The 16,981-nt window shown below is 35.4% G+C and overlaps 1 protein-coding gene across 1 annotated transcript in view; it reads right to left on the bottom strand.

Annotated features, from left to right (window-relative positions):
* FBXO11 (F-box protein 11) overlaps positions 1–14,298 on the bottom strand; it is a 513,763-nt gene extending 499,465 nt beyond the window's left edge. Inside the window, exon 1 of the mRNA XM_090375372.1 lies at positions 14,102–14,298. Within this exon, the coding sequence (XP_090231498.1) occupies positions 14,102–14,201 (100 nt within the window). The 5' untranslated portion in view covers positions 14,202–14,298. The remainder of the gene's footprint in view (positions 1–14,101) is intronic.
* Positions 14,299–16,981: the final 2,683 nt, after the last annotated feature.

Genomic DNA, 16,981 nt, shown 5'->3' with positions numbered 1-16,981 from the left:
TGTATACAGTACTCTAGGTGTGGCCTGACCATCGCCTTATACAATGGAATAATCACCTCCTTATCCCTGCTGGAAAAATTCCTGTATATCATTGACAATACTCCATGAGCTACTCTTGCAGCCCGTCTGCACTGCTCAGAGAACTTCATATCTGCCTGCACAACCACCCCCAAGTCCCTTTCATTCTCTACCACTGTCAGTGTTGTACCACAGAGTTGATACGTTGCTCTGGGGTTGCTGTTTCCCATGTGTAGTACTTTACATTTGTCAATGTTAAACTTCATTTGCCACCTCTCAGCCCATCTGCTCAACCTTTCCAGATCCTGTGGCAGCAGCATAGTGTCAGTAGTGTCCTTGACAACCCTGCCAACCTTTGTATAGTCTGCAAACTTGGACATTAAGCCCGATATACCATCATCAATATCATTTATAAATACAGAAAACAATAATGGACCCAACACTGAGCCCTGAGGGACTCCACTAATAACATCAGTCCACGATGAGCAGTGTCCATTGATTACCACTCTCTGTCTTCTCCCCCTCAACCACCCCTTTATCCATAGCAGCAATTTGCCTCCAATGTCACACTGCTCCAATTTGTGCTTAAAAACTATTTAAAGCTTAGACCTAAATGGAAGTCAGATGAACTATTGAGACATATAGCAGAGAAAATATTTTCATTGGATGCATAAAAATTATCACGGGTGATACTGATACTGAAAATATAAATTAATCAAGTCACAAGGAGGTTAGGCAAGCTAAGGCAGATTATGAGAAGTCTCTGGCAAAGAAAAACAGCAAAGCCTTCTATTGCTTATATTAACAGTAGAAGGAAAAGGGGTTGAATCATATTGGGCCACTTGTTGATGTTTATGGTTTACATACTGATGACCCTACTCAGGCTGCAGACAAATTGAAAAGTATTTTGAATCTACGTTGACACACAAGGAATTCTTTAGGGTAGGGGATGCCAGAAGTTTATCAAACTCTACTGATGAGCTAAATGACTTTGTGATAACTGAAAGGAAAGTGGAGCAGAAATTGTTGAGGACAGACATAAAAAGGGCACCTGTGGGAATCCATCCAATTATATTAAGGGAGGCAGCAAAGGAGGTAAGTAAACTCTTAGTCATAATTATGAGAGCATCCTTGGATTCAGGGGAGGTACCTATGTATGAAGAAGTGTGAATATATCTCCAATGCAGAACCATTTGGGCAGGCATGCAATTACAGTATACAGAAATCACAGTATAAATATGTCAAGGGGCAGCTAACCAATCTGATAGGTTACTATGATACAGTGACCAAGGAAATGGATGCAAAAAATAATTTTACAACATATACTTATCAAATTAATATGTTGCCATTAACTGTTTTCTAAATAACAAAGTATTGTTAAGATAGTGTGTGAGGCAGGATCACTAAGACTGAATCACCAATCAAACTGAAACTAGTAATATATATTTTATGAACTATATTATAGGGAGAAAAGTGCTGACAGAGACATTTTCCCCAGCTCTGATTTGTTGTTTGTTACTATGTCTATGTATATACCATGTAACTTCCATTTGTCATATATATCAAAATACAGTGGGGAGCCCCCACTTTACGATATTAATCCGTTCTAGAGACGCCATCATATCGTGAAAATATTGTAATGTAAACCCAATAACACAGTGTTTTTTGATAATTCGTTCTAAGACCACGAAGTTGAAATTTTCATTATATAACTAAGTATGTATTATGTAACTAAGTATGCCATTAACTGTTTTCTAAATAACAAAGTATTGTTAAGATAGTGTGTGAGGCAGGATCATTAAGACTGAATCACCAATCAAACTGAAACAAGTAATATAGATTGAAACTAGTAATATAGAAACTAGTATTATTACTAGAAATAGTAATAAGGATGTAGATTTGCTTGAGCGCGTACAGAGAAGGGCAACAAGATTGGTGAGGGGAATGAAGGGATCCTCTTACCAAGAGAGGCTTAAGTTCTGCAAATTGCAGTGGATGGAGACTAGGCACCTGCGCGGTGATCTGATTTAGGTATATAAGGCCTTGAATGGGTTGAGCACGCTAAATTCTGATGGAATCCTTCCACTTGTTCAGATTACGAAAGTAAGGGGGCATAAATTCAAATTAAGAAAGGACAGATGTAGAACAGATGTGCGGAAATTTGCCTTTATCCAGCGGGTGGTTAATTGCTGGAACAAACTTCCATCTGTTGTTGTGGAAGTTGATAGGTTGAATAAATTTAAGGAGGAACTGGACAGGCATTTGGAGGGAATGGTGTGATTTTTTTTTTTTTTTTTGGCTGATGCTGCATAAGCTCATACACTTGCTTTCTTGCATCACATGCCACTACTACTACTACTACTACAAAAATAAAAGAAAACTAGACTCAATACAGTGAATTATACTACTAACCATCACAAGGGTGTGCTGTCAACACATCTGCTTTATTTATTCTGGTGGGGGCACTTCCCCTCGACTTAGAAGTTATAAGAAAGGGACTCAATTATAGACTAAAGAGGCCTGAGGAACATCTTATGGATCACTGAACCTAGAGACTGACCTCAAACAAGAAAGGAAAAGGATGCAAACCACACTCTACCAGCAAATGACAGAGTAGGTGAGAATGGACACCTAAAAGGGAAGCCACTAGAAGGTTCCTGTCCCAGGTAACCCTAGTCTCCCCAAACTGTCCCCCCCTTGGTTTTTCCAAAGACTTTATGCCACATTTTTGTTAACAAGGCACGGTACTCGAAAAAATGCAAAGTTGTGCCAACACAGGTACATTTAGGATCCTGGGTATCACCCAGGATCTTAAATGTACCTGTGAAGCTGATGAGAACTGGGCCCACAAAACCCAACACTAAAACTCACATTATCTCTGTGCTTTACAGAGTTTGTACTGCAACACAGAGTATACAAATGCAGAGTTGGGGGGGGGGGAGAGAACCCCAGTACCCCAGCACTATACAACGCCGGAATTGACCCATATTTATTTCGATTGTGGAGCAACACACCTTTGAGACTGCTCTTTGATGAATCAATGAAGTCTCCACTATGTAGAATTGTAACTAATTCCTAAATAGAAATTAAGTCATTTATATCACTGCAAAAATCCAAAGAATCATCCTCATAAAAGTAGAGGGGCTAATTCTCTTTCTGTATCTGTACCAAAGATTTTTTGACTTAAATCTAGAACCAAGGAGTTCTGCAGATTCCTTTGGTAAATTTAAATCTCTTACCAAATCATTGAGTTCATGCTATGAAAACAGTTGAGGGCTGGACTCAATGTCTCCAGGCATGCAGTCTTCAGTTTCCTCAGAAGCTTCACTTTCAGCACCCTCTGTTGCTACATTCTCCAATATAAGTGGAAGGCATGGAATCGGCAGGTTATCTATGTGGGACTAGTTTAATGGCAGATGGAATATTAGGATACACAATACCCTTCTTACTCTTTGCATTGTATCCCTCTACATTAACTAAGCAAAAGTATCAGTCATCACAGGAGGCTGCCACCAAATCATGGGAACTGCAAATGGCACAGCCTTCTTTTTTACCATTTTTCCACAATCTCAATGCTTCAACACAGGTTCAGCAATCCATGGTCACCAAGTTTCACTACAAAATAAGCACAATACACATTTTTTACAAATTCTGTAATATCTTGTCTTTGCTTGAGGACTACATAACTTTCACAAATATAAAAAAATAAGTTCAGATTGTTCAAACACTTGCATGAAGACATTTTACTCACTTTTCAGCACAAGTTTGACACAGTAACCTCAAAAACAAAATTTATTTATTTTTGAGGTTTACTCCACGTAGCAATGTTTATTACTGTGTGCGCTCACATTGCTGCATGGAACTCTCAAGATCAAGAAACAAATGACTGATGGCAATGCTGTCAACATGTGAAGATTTAGTTTAAAAATTCCCAACATTTACTCCTAACTTAATACAACTCATAACATCAACTTAAGTGATTTGAGAATAAACAGTACTAGAGAGAAAAAACGAATAACATTTCTGAAATCAGCATAAAAAACCTGAGATAAAAACAGTTATTAGTTAACAAACATTGAAAACTATGCAAGGTAGAGTAATTCTAGGGACTTTAATAATATATTTCTAGTTTATTTTGATTACACTGAAAATAATATGGACTTTTGAGAAATGTAGGCATCTTAATGCTGATAAATTTTTGAGTTTCTAGAATTGATATTGAAATAGAATAAACATTAGTAAATTTGGAAAAATGCTCTTCTTTTTTTTCTTTTTTCCCACTAATAGAATACATCTAAAGGAACTAAAGCAGCCAAAACTATTTCAAGTTAAAGGAGCCACTAAAATTTAGTCTCAGATATTTAAAAAACTAAAATGTTTTTTGGTACCAAGTCCCAAGCAAATTCATAATAGAACACCAAGTCCCAAGCAAATTCATAATAGAACACTATATTGCAAGCATTACCGAAAATGAAATCATTCGTCTTCACATTATAGTTAAAAGTTGTGAACAAACTCTTTAGAAAAACGAAAATAGAGAAAAAAAAAAAAAAAAAACTGTTTTTCAAAGCGGTCCACGAATTAAGTAATCTCTCAATCGTAAAAGAAGACTTCTCTGAGTGTTACTGCTGTTTTCTTAAGTGTTTTAAGTTAGAAATGATTCAACAGCAGAATTAGTCTATAGTGGCCACTTTAGTTCAAAAAGGTTTAAATGTTATATACAAAGGTTCTGCAGAAAAAAATTCAAATGGTTTGATACTTGTAATTTTTTTTTTTTTTTGAAGTTACAAAATACAACTTTATTTGTTTATTGTGAATGTCTTGTGTTACTTTGCTTGTTATCTTTATATTTCAAAGAAATACTCCCTTCTGAGATTGCTCAGTTGTGGGGGGGGGGGACAGTTTCAAAACCTGTGGATTATTTTAGTAGTAGGTTTGAATAAATATTCAAGGAAGAACTAGACAAATTCTTGGAGGGTATGGATGGGTGAAGTGTGTAGTTTTTTTTTTTTTTTTTTTCATATAAGCTTACTTTCTTGCATCACTTGTAGAAGCAAGTGATGCAAGGAAGCAAGCTTATACAGCATCGGCAAAAAAAAAAAACAAAAAAAAACTACACACTTCACTCATCCATACCCTCCAAGAATTTGTCTAGTCCTTCCTTGAATTTATTCAAACCATTTACTTCCATGACAACAGATGGAAGCCAGTTCCAACAATCAACCACCCATTGGCTGAAGGCAAACTTCCGCACCTCTATCCTGCAATCATCATTCCTCCACTTAAATTTACGCCCCTCATGCATAGTTTCAGCAAGAGGTAGAAGCCCATTAACATTCAGCTTACTCAATCCATTCAAGGCCTTAAACACTTCAATCAGATCACCCAGCAAGTGTCTAGTCTCCAGATGCTGCAATTTAAATAACTGAAGCCTTTCTAGGTAAGAGCACACATTTTTTCCCTTCACCAATGTTTTTTTTTGTTTTTCTTCAGCTAGCTTCTTAGAATGCTGTACACACCAAGAGTTGTTATTAATGGAAAGCTGTTCATCTGAACAGTATTAGATAAACTAATATTTATAAGTTAAACAAAGTTAAAGCAAACCAACAAAATGTGCTAACTGCTATAGAATTTACTAGGGCTTGCAAACCGGTTTTATAAAACCGGTTAAATCGGTTTTCATATTGAGTTGTTAAAACCGAAACCGAGCTTCTAAAACCGGATTCGAATATCTTCTTAGTTAGCCCTCGAATATAGTTTTCTGTTACGCACATTTTTTTTTGTTTGTTCTGGATCGTTCAACTGCTTTATGTTTTTTATTTTATTTTATTTTAAGGTATGAATCTCATGGGCAAGTGGCCCAAATCTAGGAGGGGTACCTTTTATCTTCCCACCTGTACATGGCACGATGCAGGTGTACTTATTTATGACTGAGTGAGTCGGAGCGATAGCGTAAAAGAAAATGCTCAACATTTCTCCGTTCTATCTATCTTGTTCAACAGGCAAGTTATAGAACGCACTTTATTGATGGTTACCCACTAGAAACAGATTCGCTGAATATTGCATCAAATTTCAATCGTAGAAAGTTTTTTGCTTCTTTATTCCTATTAAATTTGCAATCAAATGTTCTCCAAAAAGCAGCTTCACCAAATTTAGCTTTTATGTAATTTTGAAAATACAATAGATTTAATTGGAGGAAAAAACAATTGCGAGTAAATAAATAAAAAATTTCTTTCGTGAAAATTTTGAAACTTGCCTTGTTTAGCCTCTTCATTCAGTGCTTGCGGGAGTGACGCATAGTATTGTGCCTTTGTTATCTTCAATATTTTTATTTAAAATTTCGGTGATATAAATTCCTACTAATTAATATTTATTACTCTTAATATGTCTAAGATGAAATCAAATGTATGGAATTATTTTACTCGAAAAAGCAAAGAAGCACAATGTTCGAAATGTCAGAAGATAATGAAGTCGTCTGGAGGATCTACATCACCTTTGATGTTGCATTTAAAGAAGATGCATCAGATGACATTAAACAAGATAACAGTGAATCTCCCATAAAAATGGTAAGAACATTAGAAAACTTTATCGTTAAAAAATCTATGGAAGAAGAGATTTCAAAATTAGCTGCTTTAGATGGATTTTCTTTTAATTCAATTGCGAAGAGTGAGTTTATACAATCAAGCCTTCACCTTCAGAGAAATAAATACGATAAATTACCACCAGCCTCAGTGAATGGAATTAAAAATATGGTTCTGAATTATTATAAAACTAAGAAAGAAGAACTCATTCAGCATTTCAAAAATTCATTGGTTTTGGGTGCACAGTATTCATTGACTCTAGACGAATATACGTCTATACAAAATAAAAGGTATATGAATATAAATGTGCATTCAAAAGACAATCATTGGTCATTAGGTCTTATTGAGATTAATGGTTCACTTGATAGCAGAACTGAGCAAATTGTGAATGAACACTTGAAGGAATTTGGTTTGAAATTGGATGAGGATATTGTTGCCTGCACCACCGATGGAGCAGCAATGATGATTAAGTTTGGCAAGAAAATTACGCCTAATCATCAACAATGTATAGCCCATTGTATACATCTGTCAATTATAGATGTACTTTATGAAAAAGCAATCAATTATGGTGTCACAGTCTCTGAGTCTCCCAAAGACAATGAAGAAAATGAAAATAATGAAGAAAGTAGTGATGATGAAGAAGTTGAAGAAAGACAGCAAGGCATGCTTTATCAAACCGACTTGCAAATTGCATTCCAAATGCTCTATGTGCAGCACTGTACTGTCAATTGAAGCTGTGTCTGACGATGACTGGAAAACACTTGAATTGCTATGTGAAACTTTGCGACCAGTTGAAATGATTCTGAAGGCTATAACCTCAGAAGATACAGACTTACTTAAAGCAGAGTCTTCAATAGAATTTCTGCTTGCTAAGCTTGATACAGCAGAAAACCCATTTGCTTTAAAGTTTCACCAAAGCCTTTTGCAGCGTTACAATGCAAGATGAAAATGCCAAACTGTGGCTTTGCTGAGCTATCTACACAACCCCAAAAAGTTTAGGAAAGAAGATTCAGGTTCAAGAACTTTTGATTTTCCAAGTAAACAAGTTTTGAAAAAGCATGCTGAAGAGATTTATCAGAGGTTATTTGCAAAACATTCCGAAGGAGTCTTAGCGTTGAATGAAGAAACTGAAAATAAACGAACTGTTCTTTTAGAAGAAAACAAAGACTCGTCTAGTTCCGATGTTGGAGCAGTGTAATGCAGAGATTAACTGAAGAGCCTTCAAAATATCCGAGTGAACTGGAAATCAGCAAAGAATTTAAAATTTTGGAGGCAACTAGCAGTAGAAGTGAAAAGCTGGAGAAAGTTTATAGAGCACTGCTGACCATTAAACCAACAAGTGTCCAATCTGAGAGAGTGTTTTCGATCACTGGTCTCTTTAACACAAAAATAAGGTCAAGTCTATCAGATAAAATATTTAATATACTGTGTTTTTTAAAGGACGATTTTAAGAAAAAAGCTGAGCAATAAATAGTAAAGTAATTTCCCCAAGCTATTTTTTTCCACATTATTTTTATTTATTTATTATTATTATTATATGGCTTATTATTTTTTTGTTTACTATACGAGAAGATAGTTTTTATTCAAAGGATTTGAATAGAATTTGTAATTTTGTATAATCTCAAGCTGGTTACTTTTTTTGGAGCATTTTAATTTTTTTATTTTTTTTACTATAAGAGGTGATAGACTTTGTTTAAAAGATTTGATTACGATTTGTACAATCTACCCAAGATAAAATAAATACCTGCGTTATAAACTTTTAATTATTTTTCCTAAGTCTGAGAAAATCGGTTTTTAAAACCGGTTTTAAGAGTAAACTTCGGTTAAACTCGGTTTTCAAATTTCTCGGTTTTATGCAAGCCCTAGAATTTACCTTTAAACTATAAAACTTCTTCCTGAGACTAACTAAAGATCTTTTATTTAGCTGAGGTGAATTTGTCTTTAGCGCTCTTAATTAGTAACAATATTAAAACTAATGTGTTTTCCAAAAAAAAAAAAATACCAGACAGTTGAAAAATACCATGAAACTTCACATTTCAAGCTTGCATATGTAAAAAACCAAAACAGGAACAAGTTTAATTTATAACTACTTGTAATGAATCAATTTAAAAATACTTAAATTTATTAAATGAATAACTTTAGAGGATTTAAGGGCACAGGTCTGGAATCTGTTTAAAGAAACTGTCTGTATATCATTCCAACTGCTCCCTGCATCCGATTGCTGCTTTTGTCTCTATGCTGCCATTTTTTTTGTTTTTGTCAGATAAGATCACATTGGTAAGTTTACATAACTTGTGCCCTGATTGTTTTTTTTTTTTTTTGGTTTTTAGGAGCATTAGCAACTAAGGCCATATTGCTCCGGGGATATGTGGTGGTCATTCCCTGACCTTTCCACATCCTCCGTATTTGGTGGTCACGGGCTTGAACCCCGGTCTAATCAAAAAGCATGTGCTACGCACTGCTGCTCCTGCCCACCTGGCTATGGAGGCGCCAACTTGTGCCCTGTGATTACTCACAACATTATCAACCACAACTATAATCACAAGAGAAGGGTTACTTAAAACTCCATCTACAATCTGACATCCATTCTGGTCTTAACCAACCTTTGAACAATATCTCTTAGTTGATGTAAAAAGCTTGGTAGCTTCTGCAATTACTTCCCTTAACATTTTTCATTTTGAATTTGATAACATCATCAGCTGGAATGAAAAGAATTTAAAAACTGCCCAAGACGACTGCAATCATCTTTATAAAAGAAAAATCCCTTCCCTTTACCTTGATTCTAGCTATATCTTTAAGTAAATCCAACGTCAATATACGCCAATCACTGCTGCCTAGTGTTTCCTTTGTCTAGAGATTCTTATTACATGAAGAGTCACTCTGATAATCAGATCAAGGGTATTGCTTTCTCTTGTTGCATCTCCAACATCCTGATGTAGAAACATCCATTCAATAAATCCAAAAAAAGTTCTGCTACTGTGTAAGTGACCAACCTACAAGTTCCGGTTAATATGCAGAAAAGTTAAAATCCCAGTTATAAATCATTATGATTTACTATCCTGCTCTATTTGTCTCTACAGTTCATTAACATTCACAGAAAATTGGCAAAAACCTCCTTTCCAAAATACATTTCCATGTTTTGGAAAGGAGATAACTCTTTTCCCTGCTTTTCAACCACGTTGCCCATTCAGATGTTTTTTTTTCGGTTTCTTTAAAAAATTTAAACAAATACTGAAAGTGGAGCAAACAGGCAACCAAGTGCAAAATGTTCCTAATGTCCCAAAATATCCAGAAAAGAAAAGGTAGACTGTTTTTAATTATTTGTTGGCATTTATTCATTATTGTTTTTTCAAGTTCCATTTGGTTTTTACTGAAGATATATAACACTTTATTAATTAGCTGCAGGAATATACAAAAGACCAACTCAGTAGTCAAAATCAAGTTATAATCTTGGAGAGCAAAAATTGCTACTTCATCATTGGGTTTCTAAAAGTTATTCATTATTTAAATAACTACTGTCATTACAAAAAACACTGAAACCATGTACTGACCGTGGAACTATTTTATTTTAAAAATATTTAAAATAAAACTGACAAAAAAATTTAAACATGCTCTGCACAGCAGTTTACTTCAAACCCCTGGTAAACCCATATGAGCCAGCACATACAAAAAAAAAAAAAATTGTTTAAATCTTTCTGCTAAATGGTATTAAGATGTTCAAATAATTTAAAGTATCATCTGATTTATATTTTTGCCACATCCACCCCAAAATAAAATCAAATAAAAATAAACTTTCTTACCGGCACCAATTACCTATCCAATCCAGGAATTGGACTTTAAACTGCCAGGTAACATATCCAGTGGTCAAGCATTCATTGGATTAAGGTAAACTTCTCAAGATACAGTCTGTTAACAGCTTATATACACAGCAGATTGTAAGTCAGACAAAAAAAAAAAAAAAAACACTTCCCATATTATCTGATCATCCTCTCTAATAGTTTGTCTAGTTCTTTGATATTTGTAGGATAGATGTGTAAAAATTTGCTTTCAGATTGACAGTGACTGATTGATTGGTAGACCAAACTTCTATCTGGTGTTGTCGGAGTGATAAGTTTGAATAAATTCCAACAACTAGACAAACTATTAGAGAGGATGATCAGGTGATATGGAAAGTGGTTTTTTTTTTTGTCCAATGCTGTATAATCTTGGTTATTTGTATCATTTGCCACTATTAATACTAATAACCAACCATTGCTGCAAATAACAGAGTTAATCATGTGACAAAATCAAGCAGATGTTAATTTCACGTGCCCTTTACTTTTACATCAAACTATTTATTTATTGACTACTTATGAGTGACCACTTACACTCTTGCCTAAAAGTTTGGAATCACAATGTATGACAACAATTTTCATTAACCTTTTTGAAATTAACTATGTCAATAAAAAAAGCACTACAAAGTATTTCAAGATTTTTTATTAAGGATTGAAATGAAATAATTAATATTAACAACTATGGTGGCTTTTAATCAAAATATCCTAAACGAGATTTTATCAGTGTCTTACAAAAAAAAAAAGGTGGCATTCCAGCAATTAATTTTATAATAGTGTCATTACTCTAAGCGAGCTGCAAGGTTTCCCATACGTTTTGTGAAGGTGGGCACCAGATTTCACATACTTGACAGTCAAGATAATCCCATAAAAGCTCTATTAGGTTTAGGTCAGGCTCTGGGTTGGCCATAACACCATAACTCACAATACTCCTCCTGTTGTTTAGTTGCTAGAAAGTCCTTGCACAGCTTAGAGCTGTGCTTCGGATCATTAACTTATAGTAATATAAAATTCCTTCCACAAAGTCAAAGTCCAGAGATATTGCATTATGTTCAAGAATGTTTTTATAGCCTTCTTTTCTTAAAATTCCTTCAATTCTCCCAATGTTCCCCACTCCAGAAAAACAGAAACAACCTCAGATCATGATGAAACTACCACCGTGTGCGACTGTAGGCCTAAACAATTTTGCACCATTTTTTCTTCAGTTAATCATGTCACAATCTCTACACTTGGTACCAAAATTTCAAATTTGGATTCATCTGTCCACGATATGTTTATTCCCTCTTCAATTGTCCAATGTTGTTAAACATTGGACAATTGAAATAATTAGCTTGTTCTCAGTCCAAGTTGAATATTTCATCTGATTTTCCAGTTTTAATAATCACTTGCAGACCACTACATGACCACGAAGTGCTGCTGGATTAAGACAAAGTTTTACATTGGATGTAGATGTAGACAGGTGTTTCTCTGTTCCTACTGAACTCAGCTTGGATTTCGGGTGCTGTAACATCAATTGAATTTAAAAACGGTACTGTGGTCTTATCCTATGCTTCTGTTGTTACATGCATTCTATTTGTGGTTTGTCTTTAAAACTGCCAGTCTCCTTGAATCATTGAATGGTAGTTTGTACCAATAATTCTCATAGAATAACTTTCTTTATAGAGTTATAACAGTAGTGCTTTTTGTAACACTCAATTCCTTATTTTTATATATATGCCATTTTTATCATGAAACACACAAAGTTTACATCACACACTATTTCTGAGTGCCGGGTGTTTGATTTCATAAGTTACAGCTCTTACTCCTCAACTTATATTATTGCAAAACACTCTAGAATCATTCACAACCATCTATAACACTGAAACAATACTCCCACTTCCTAGAATCATATACAATATTCTATCACATTCAGGAATCTTCAACACCCTTCTGGAATATTCTAGAAATTTCTTAAATATTTTAGGAAATATTTTTTAAATTATTTTATTTTCATATATAATAGAAAATATTTTAATAAAATTTGGTAAACAAATTGGTCCTAGTTTAATAAAAGCTTTGAAAATTAAGAAAACTTTTAGGTGAGAGTGTATGTACGGATATGCTGCCCTTGTTCATTTTATTTGTCCCCTTATGGGCCTTGAAGAAAGCACAATTCACATTTTCCTTAAATGAGTCTGTCTTCACACAAGTTTGTGCAATAGCAGCATGTTAGTACACAGCAAACTCTAAATTAGCTAAAGACAGCATTGTTTTAGTTATATCTCATATTGTGAATATCTTCACAACGAGTTGTCATGATATTGCACTACCTCAAATAAGTAACATTTCACCAACGGAGAAGACTATTGTTATTTATTCTCAGTAGAAACCACCACCCAGATGGCACCGTTTCAGGGCTATTTAGCCCATCTTTGGTGGATGGGCAGGTAGGTACCCTGGTGATGCAATGATGATATTCAGTTATGACGTATAAATCCATAATATGAGAGATGCCTGATGGTATACAAAGTAAATCAGACTAAAACGCTTTTAGGGCTCAAGCCTCAGATTGCGTAAAAATTTGACAACGTTGTAAAATTTTTACGCAGCCTGAGACTTAAGCCCTAAAAGCATTTTATGAATCTCTTTTATCTTTGTTTTCTGGCCACTGTCTGCATTGAGGCCAAGGTTATTATCGTAAGCTGTACTGCAGAGTTTGGGGAGTGGTGATCACATTTTACTCTAAGGCTCAAAGGTGAGTTTCTTCTATGCTGGCAGAATTATATCTACAATAAGAATCTTGATCAGTTCCCCTCCTTTCCCACAGGTGTCTAATTTCTAATCTCTAAAAACCAGACCTTTAGAATGATTCCTTGTATTTTGCACTGCTTGTCAGCTGCATGTCATTAACATCATAATTATCAGTCAGGTAGACCTCTTTGAGAAGTCAAACATCTTTTTTCTGATGCAACTACCAGATTTTAATACAATATTACAGGTGCAACCTGAAAATTTAATAACATAAGGGAACTATAAACTTCTCTTTCAAGATGCAAACATCTAATAAATCACTAATAAGATACAGTGTGTTTCATTAGCTACATAAGTACCTTTATAGAATGAATTACCTGGCAATCCTCTTAAATTAAATTTTAACTGTGGTAATTTACAGAACGCTATTAATTTTTACCAATGGGTTTCTATAAGTGAGATAATTTAATCATGCCAGTTTGTTTCTGTGTTACCATAATTTTAGTGTAGCTGCTTTTCTTTGATGATAAATGACGCCTAATTACTTAACATTTTAGTAATTCATTAAGCTTTCACCATAATTGGAACGGATTTCATTAAAAGGAACCTACATCAATCCACTACACACTCTTGAATCTTCCTAACACAGACAAGATTTTTTTTCCAAACTATATAAAAGAATAAAATTTTAGCATGACATCCAAAAGCAAGATACCTACCAGTTTGTTATTAGTACCTTGGGAGGAATCAAAATTGTTACAGCTGAAATATTGTATAACGAGTATTCATTTTTGTCACATATAGAATTACAATTCCTGTTAAGAGTTACACCCTCTGAAATCACTAAAACGATATACAGACGTTTACACATACTTAATTAGTAACGTTATGCTGCAAGCTGACGCCGAATATTACTTAAAGGCTATGTATACGATTCCTTACCTGAACTGCTTACTCTAGATGAAAATACTGTCCGTTTAAAGCTCTTTTTACGAGTTCTTCTTACATGTTGCCTGGTAGATCTAACAGTTGCTGCGGACATGTTACTAATAATTAACGTGCACAATATTACACTAATTTTTTAACAAAGAAATGTTTATTATCCAAACCAGATATGATCACAGTTCAGTAAGAAGCCATTCTCTTGTGCCCTTAGACGGAAGCACTTTAAGAACCAATCAAACAGTTCAAAGAAGTCACGTGTACCCGAGTTTACTGTGGTATCGAGAATGTCAAACTGTTCGACGTCGCTCACAAAACACGAGAAAATTGTTTACAAACAAATACTGTCTAAATTTTGCCACATCTGAATAAAAATCTGTCAAAAGCCAACTTGTTTGTTTATGGGCTTTACGGGGGAGGGGAACCAAGGTCATAATGCGGCAACTATGGTGACAAAAGTCAATTACTGTATTAGATTAATAACAGATATATGTAATTACGTACGAAAAAGCACATGAATCTTTAAAGAAAATACGATTACCGAATCAACATAAGGAATACCTCTTTTTATTGTTCTTTATTCGAAAATATTATAAGGAACAATAATTTAAATTATTCAAGCATTAACGAGATTGTAAATTCAGTTGCAGAAATGCTTCTTCCAAGTTGAACCTACCAGCGCAAAGCACTATGTGATTGCTCATCTCAAAAGAAAGTTCATATAACTCATTAAATGAGCCCACAAGCATATTCAATTTCCCACTTCCTCTCCAGACCAAGGCATCAGAAATAATTTAATTCCGTTCCGCACCACATCCGTTTATGCAACGTTTCATAGCAAATAAGATTAACATCCTAGCAAAACAAATGACAAGAGAATTAGGCCTTTGGTTGTATGACAGATATGCGGAAGTATGCCTTCAGCAAACGGGTGGTTCATTGTCGGACCAAACTTCCCTCTGTTGTTGTAGTAGTAGTAGTAGTAGTAGTAGTAGTAGTGGCATGTGATGCAAGAAAGCAAATGTAGGAGCTTATGCAGCATCAGCCAAAAAAAAAAAAAAAAAAATCACACCATTCCCTCCAAATGCCTGTCCAGTTCCTCCTTAAATTTATTCAGCTTATCAACTTCCACAACCACAGATGGAAGTTTGTTCCAGCAATTAACCACCCGCTGGCTAAAGGAAAATTTCCGCACATCTATTCTACGTCTGTCCTTTCTTAATTTGAATTTATGCCCCCTTAGGTTCGTAATCTGAACAAGTGGAAGGATCCCATCAGAATTCAGCGTGCTCAACCCATTCAAGGCCTTATATACCTCCAATCAGATCACCGCGCAGGTGCCTAGTCTCCAGCCACTGCAATTTGCAGAACTTAAGCCTCTCTTGGTAAGAGGATCCCTTCTTTCCCCTCACCAATCTTGTTGCCCTTCTCTGTACACGCTCAAGTAAATCTACATCCTTCCTAAAATGAGGCCTCCAGACCTGTACGCAGTACTCAAGCCGTGGCCTGACCATTGCCTTATACAGAGGGACAATCACCTCCTTTTCCCTGCTAGCAAAATTCCTATATATCATTGACAAAACCCCATGACCTGCCCTGGCAGCCTGTCTGCATTGCTCAGAAAACTTCATATCTGACTGCACAATTACTCCCAGTTTTTTTTAATTTTCTACCACCTTAACTGTAGTACCACACAGTTGGTACGTTTCTCTGGGGTTACTTCTACCCATGTGTAGTACTTTACATTTGTCAAGGTTAAACTTCAGTTGCCACTTCTTAGCCCATCTGCCCAAATTATCTAGATCCTGTTGCAGTAGCACACTGCCATTAATGTCATTAACAACCCTGCCAACCTTTGTATCATCTGCAAACTTCGACATTAAGCCTGATATACCTTCATCAATATCATTGATAAATATACAAAACAACAGTGGACCTAACACCGAACCCTATGGGACTCCACTAATAACATTATTCCAAGAAGAGCAGCACCCATTGATTACCACCCTCTGTCTTCTAGCACTTAACCATCCTTTTATCCATTGTAGCAACTTACCCTTAATACCATTCTGCTCCAATTTGTACAATAGTCTTCCATGCGCAACAGTGTCAAAAGCTTTCCTGAAATCCAAATATATGATATCAATATTATATTTCGCATCCAGTTCCTTTGTAACCACATCATAATATCTTATCAAATTTGTCAGACAAGACTTTCCCTTAACAAACCCATGCTGTGTCTGAATTATTGCTGCAGTCTTGTCTAGATGATCCTGTAATGCATCTTTAACCAGTGACTCCATAATTTTACCCGGAACAGAAGTTAAACTAACTGGTCTGTATTTACTCGTGTCACCCTTCGATCCCCTTTGTGAATTGGGGATTCATTTGCACATCTCCAATCCGTGGGAACCTCCCCTGATGCCAAGGATGCTCTCATAATTATGGCTAAGGGCTTGCTTAGTTGCTTTGCCGCCTCCTTTAATATAACTGGATAGATCCCATCCACCCCAGGTGCTTTTCTTACGTTTAACTTCAACAATTTCTCTTCCACTTTGCTCTCAGTTATTACAAAATCATTAAGTATCTTGCTACAATTTGATAACCTTCTGCCATTTTCAAACCTTAATAATTCCTCACGTGTGAATGTAGATGCAAAATACCCATTCAGTTTGTTTGCTATCTGAGCAGGATCATCAACAGTCGAACCATCGATGTCAAGTGGACCAATCATATTCAGCCCCTTCCTTTTAGAGTTTATATAAGTAAAGAAATCCTTGCTGTTTTTCTTAGCATCTTTTGCCAAGGATTTCTCGTAATCTGCCTTCGCCTGCCGAACCTCCTTTGTGACCTGATTACAGATTAACTTATATCTGCCAT

The sequence above is a fragment of the Mastigoproctus giganteus genome, chromosome 6, assembly GCF_048544385.1.
Source record: "Mastigoproctus giganteus isolate SK-2022 chromosome 6, ASM4854438v1, whole genome shotgun sequence".
Lineage (NCBI taxonomy): Eukaryota > Metazoa > Arthropoda > Arachnida > Uropygi > Thelyphonidae > Mastigoproctus > Mastigoproctus giganteus.
The sequence above is the reverse complement of the archived record's forward strand: the minus strand, read 5'-3'. Positions and strand labels throughout refer to the sequence as shown.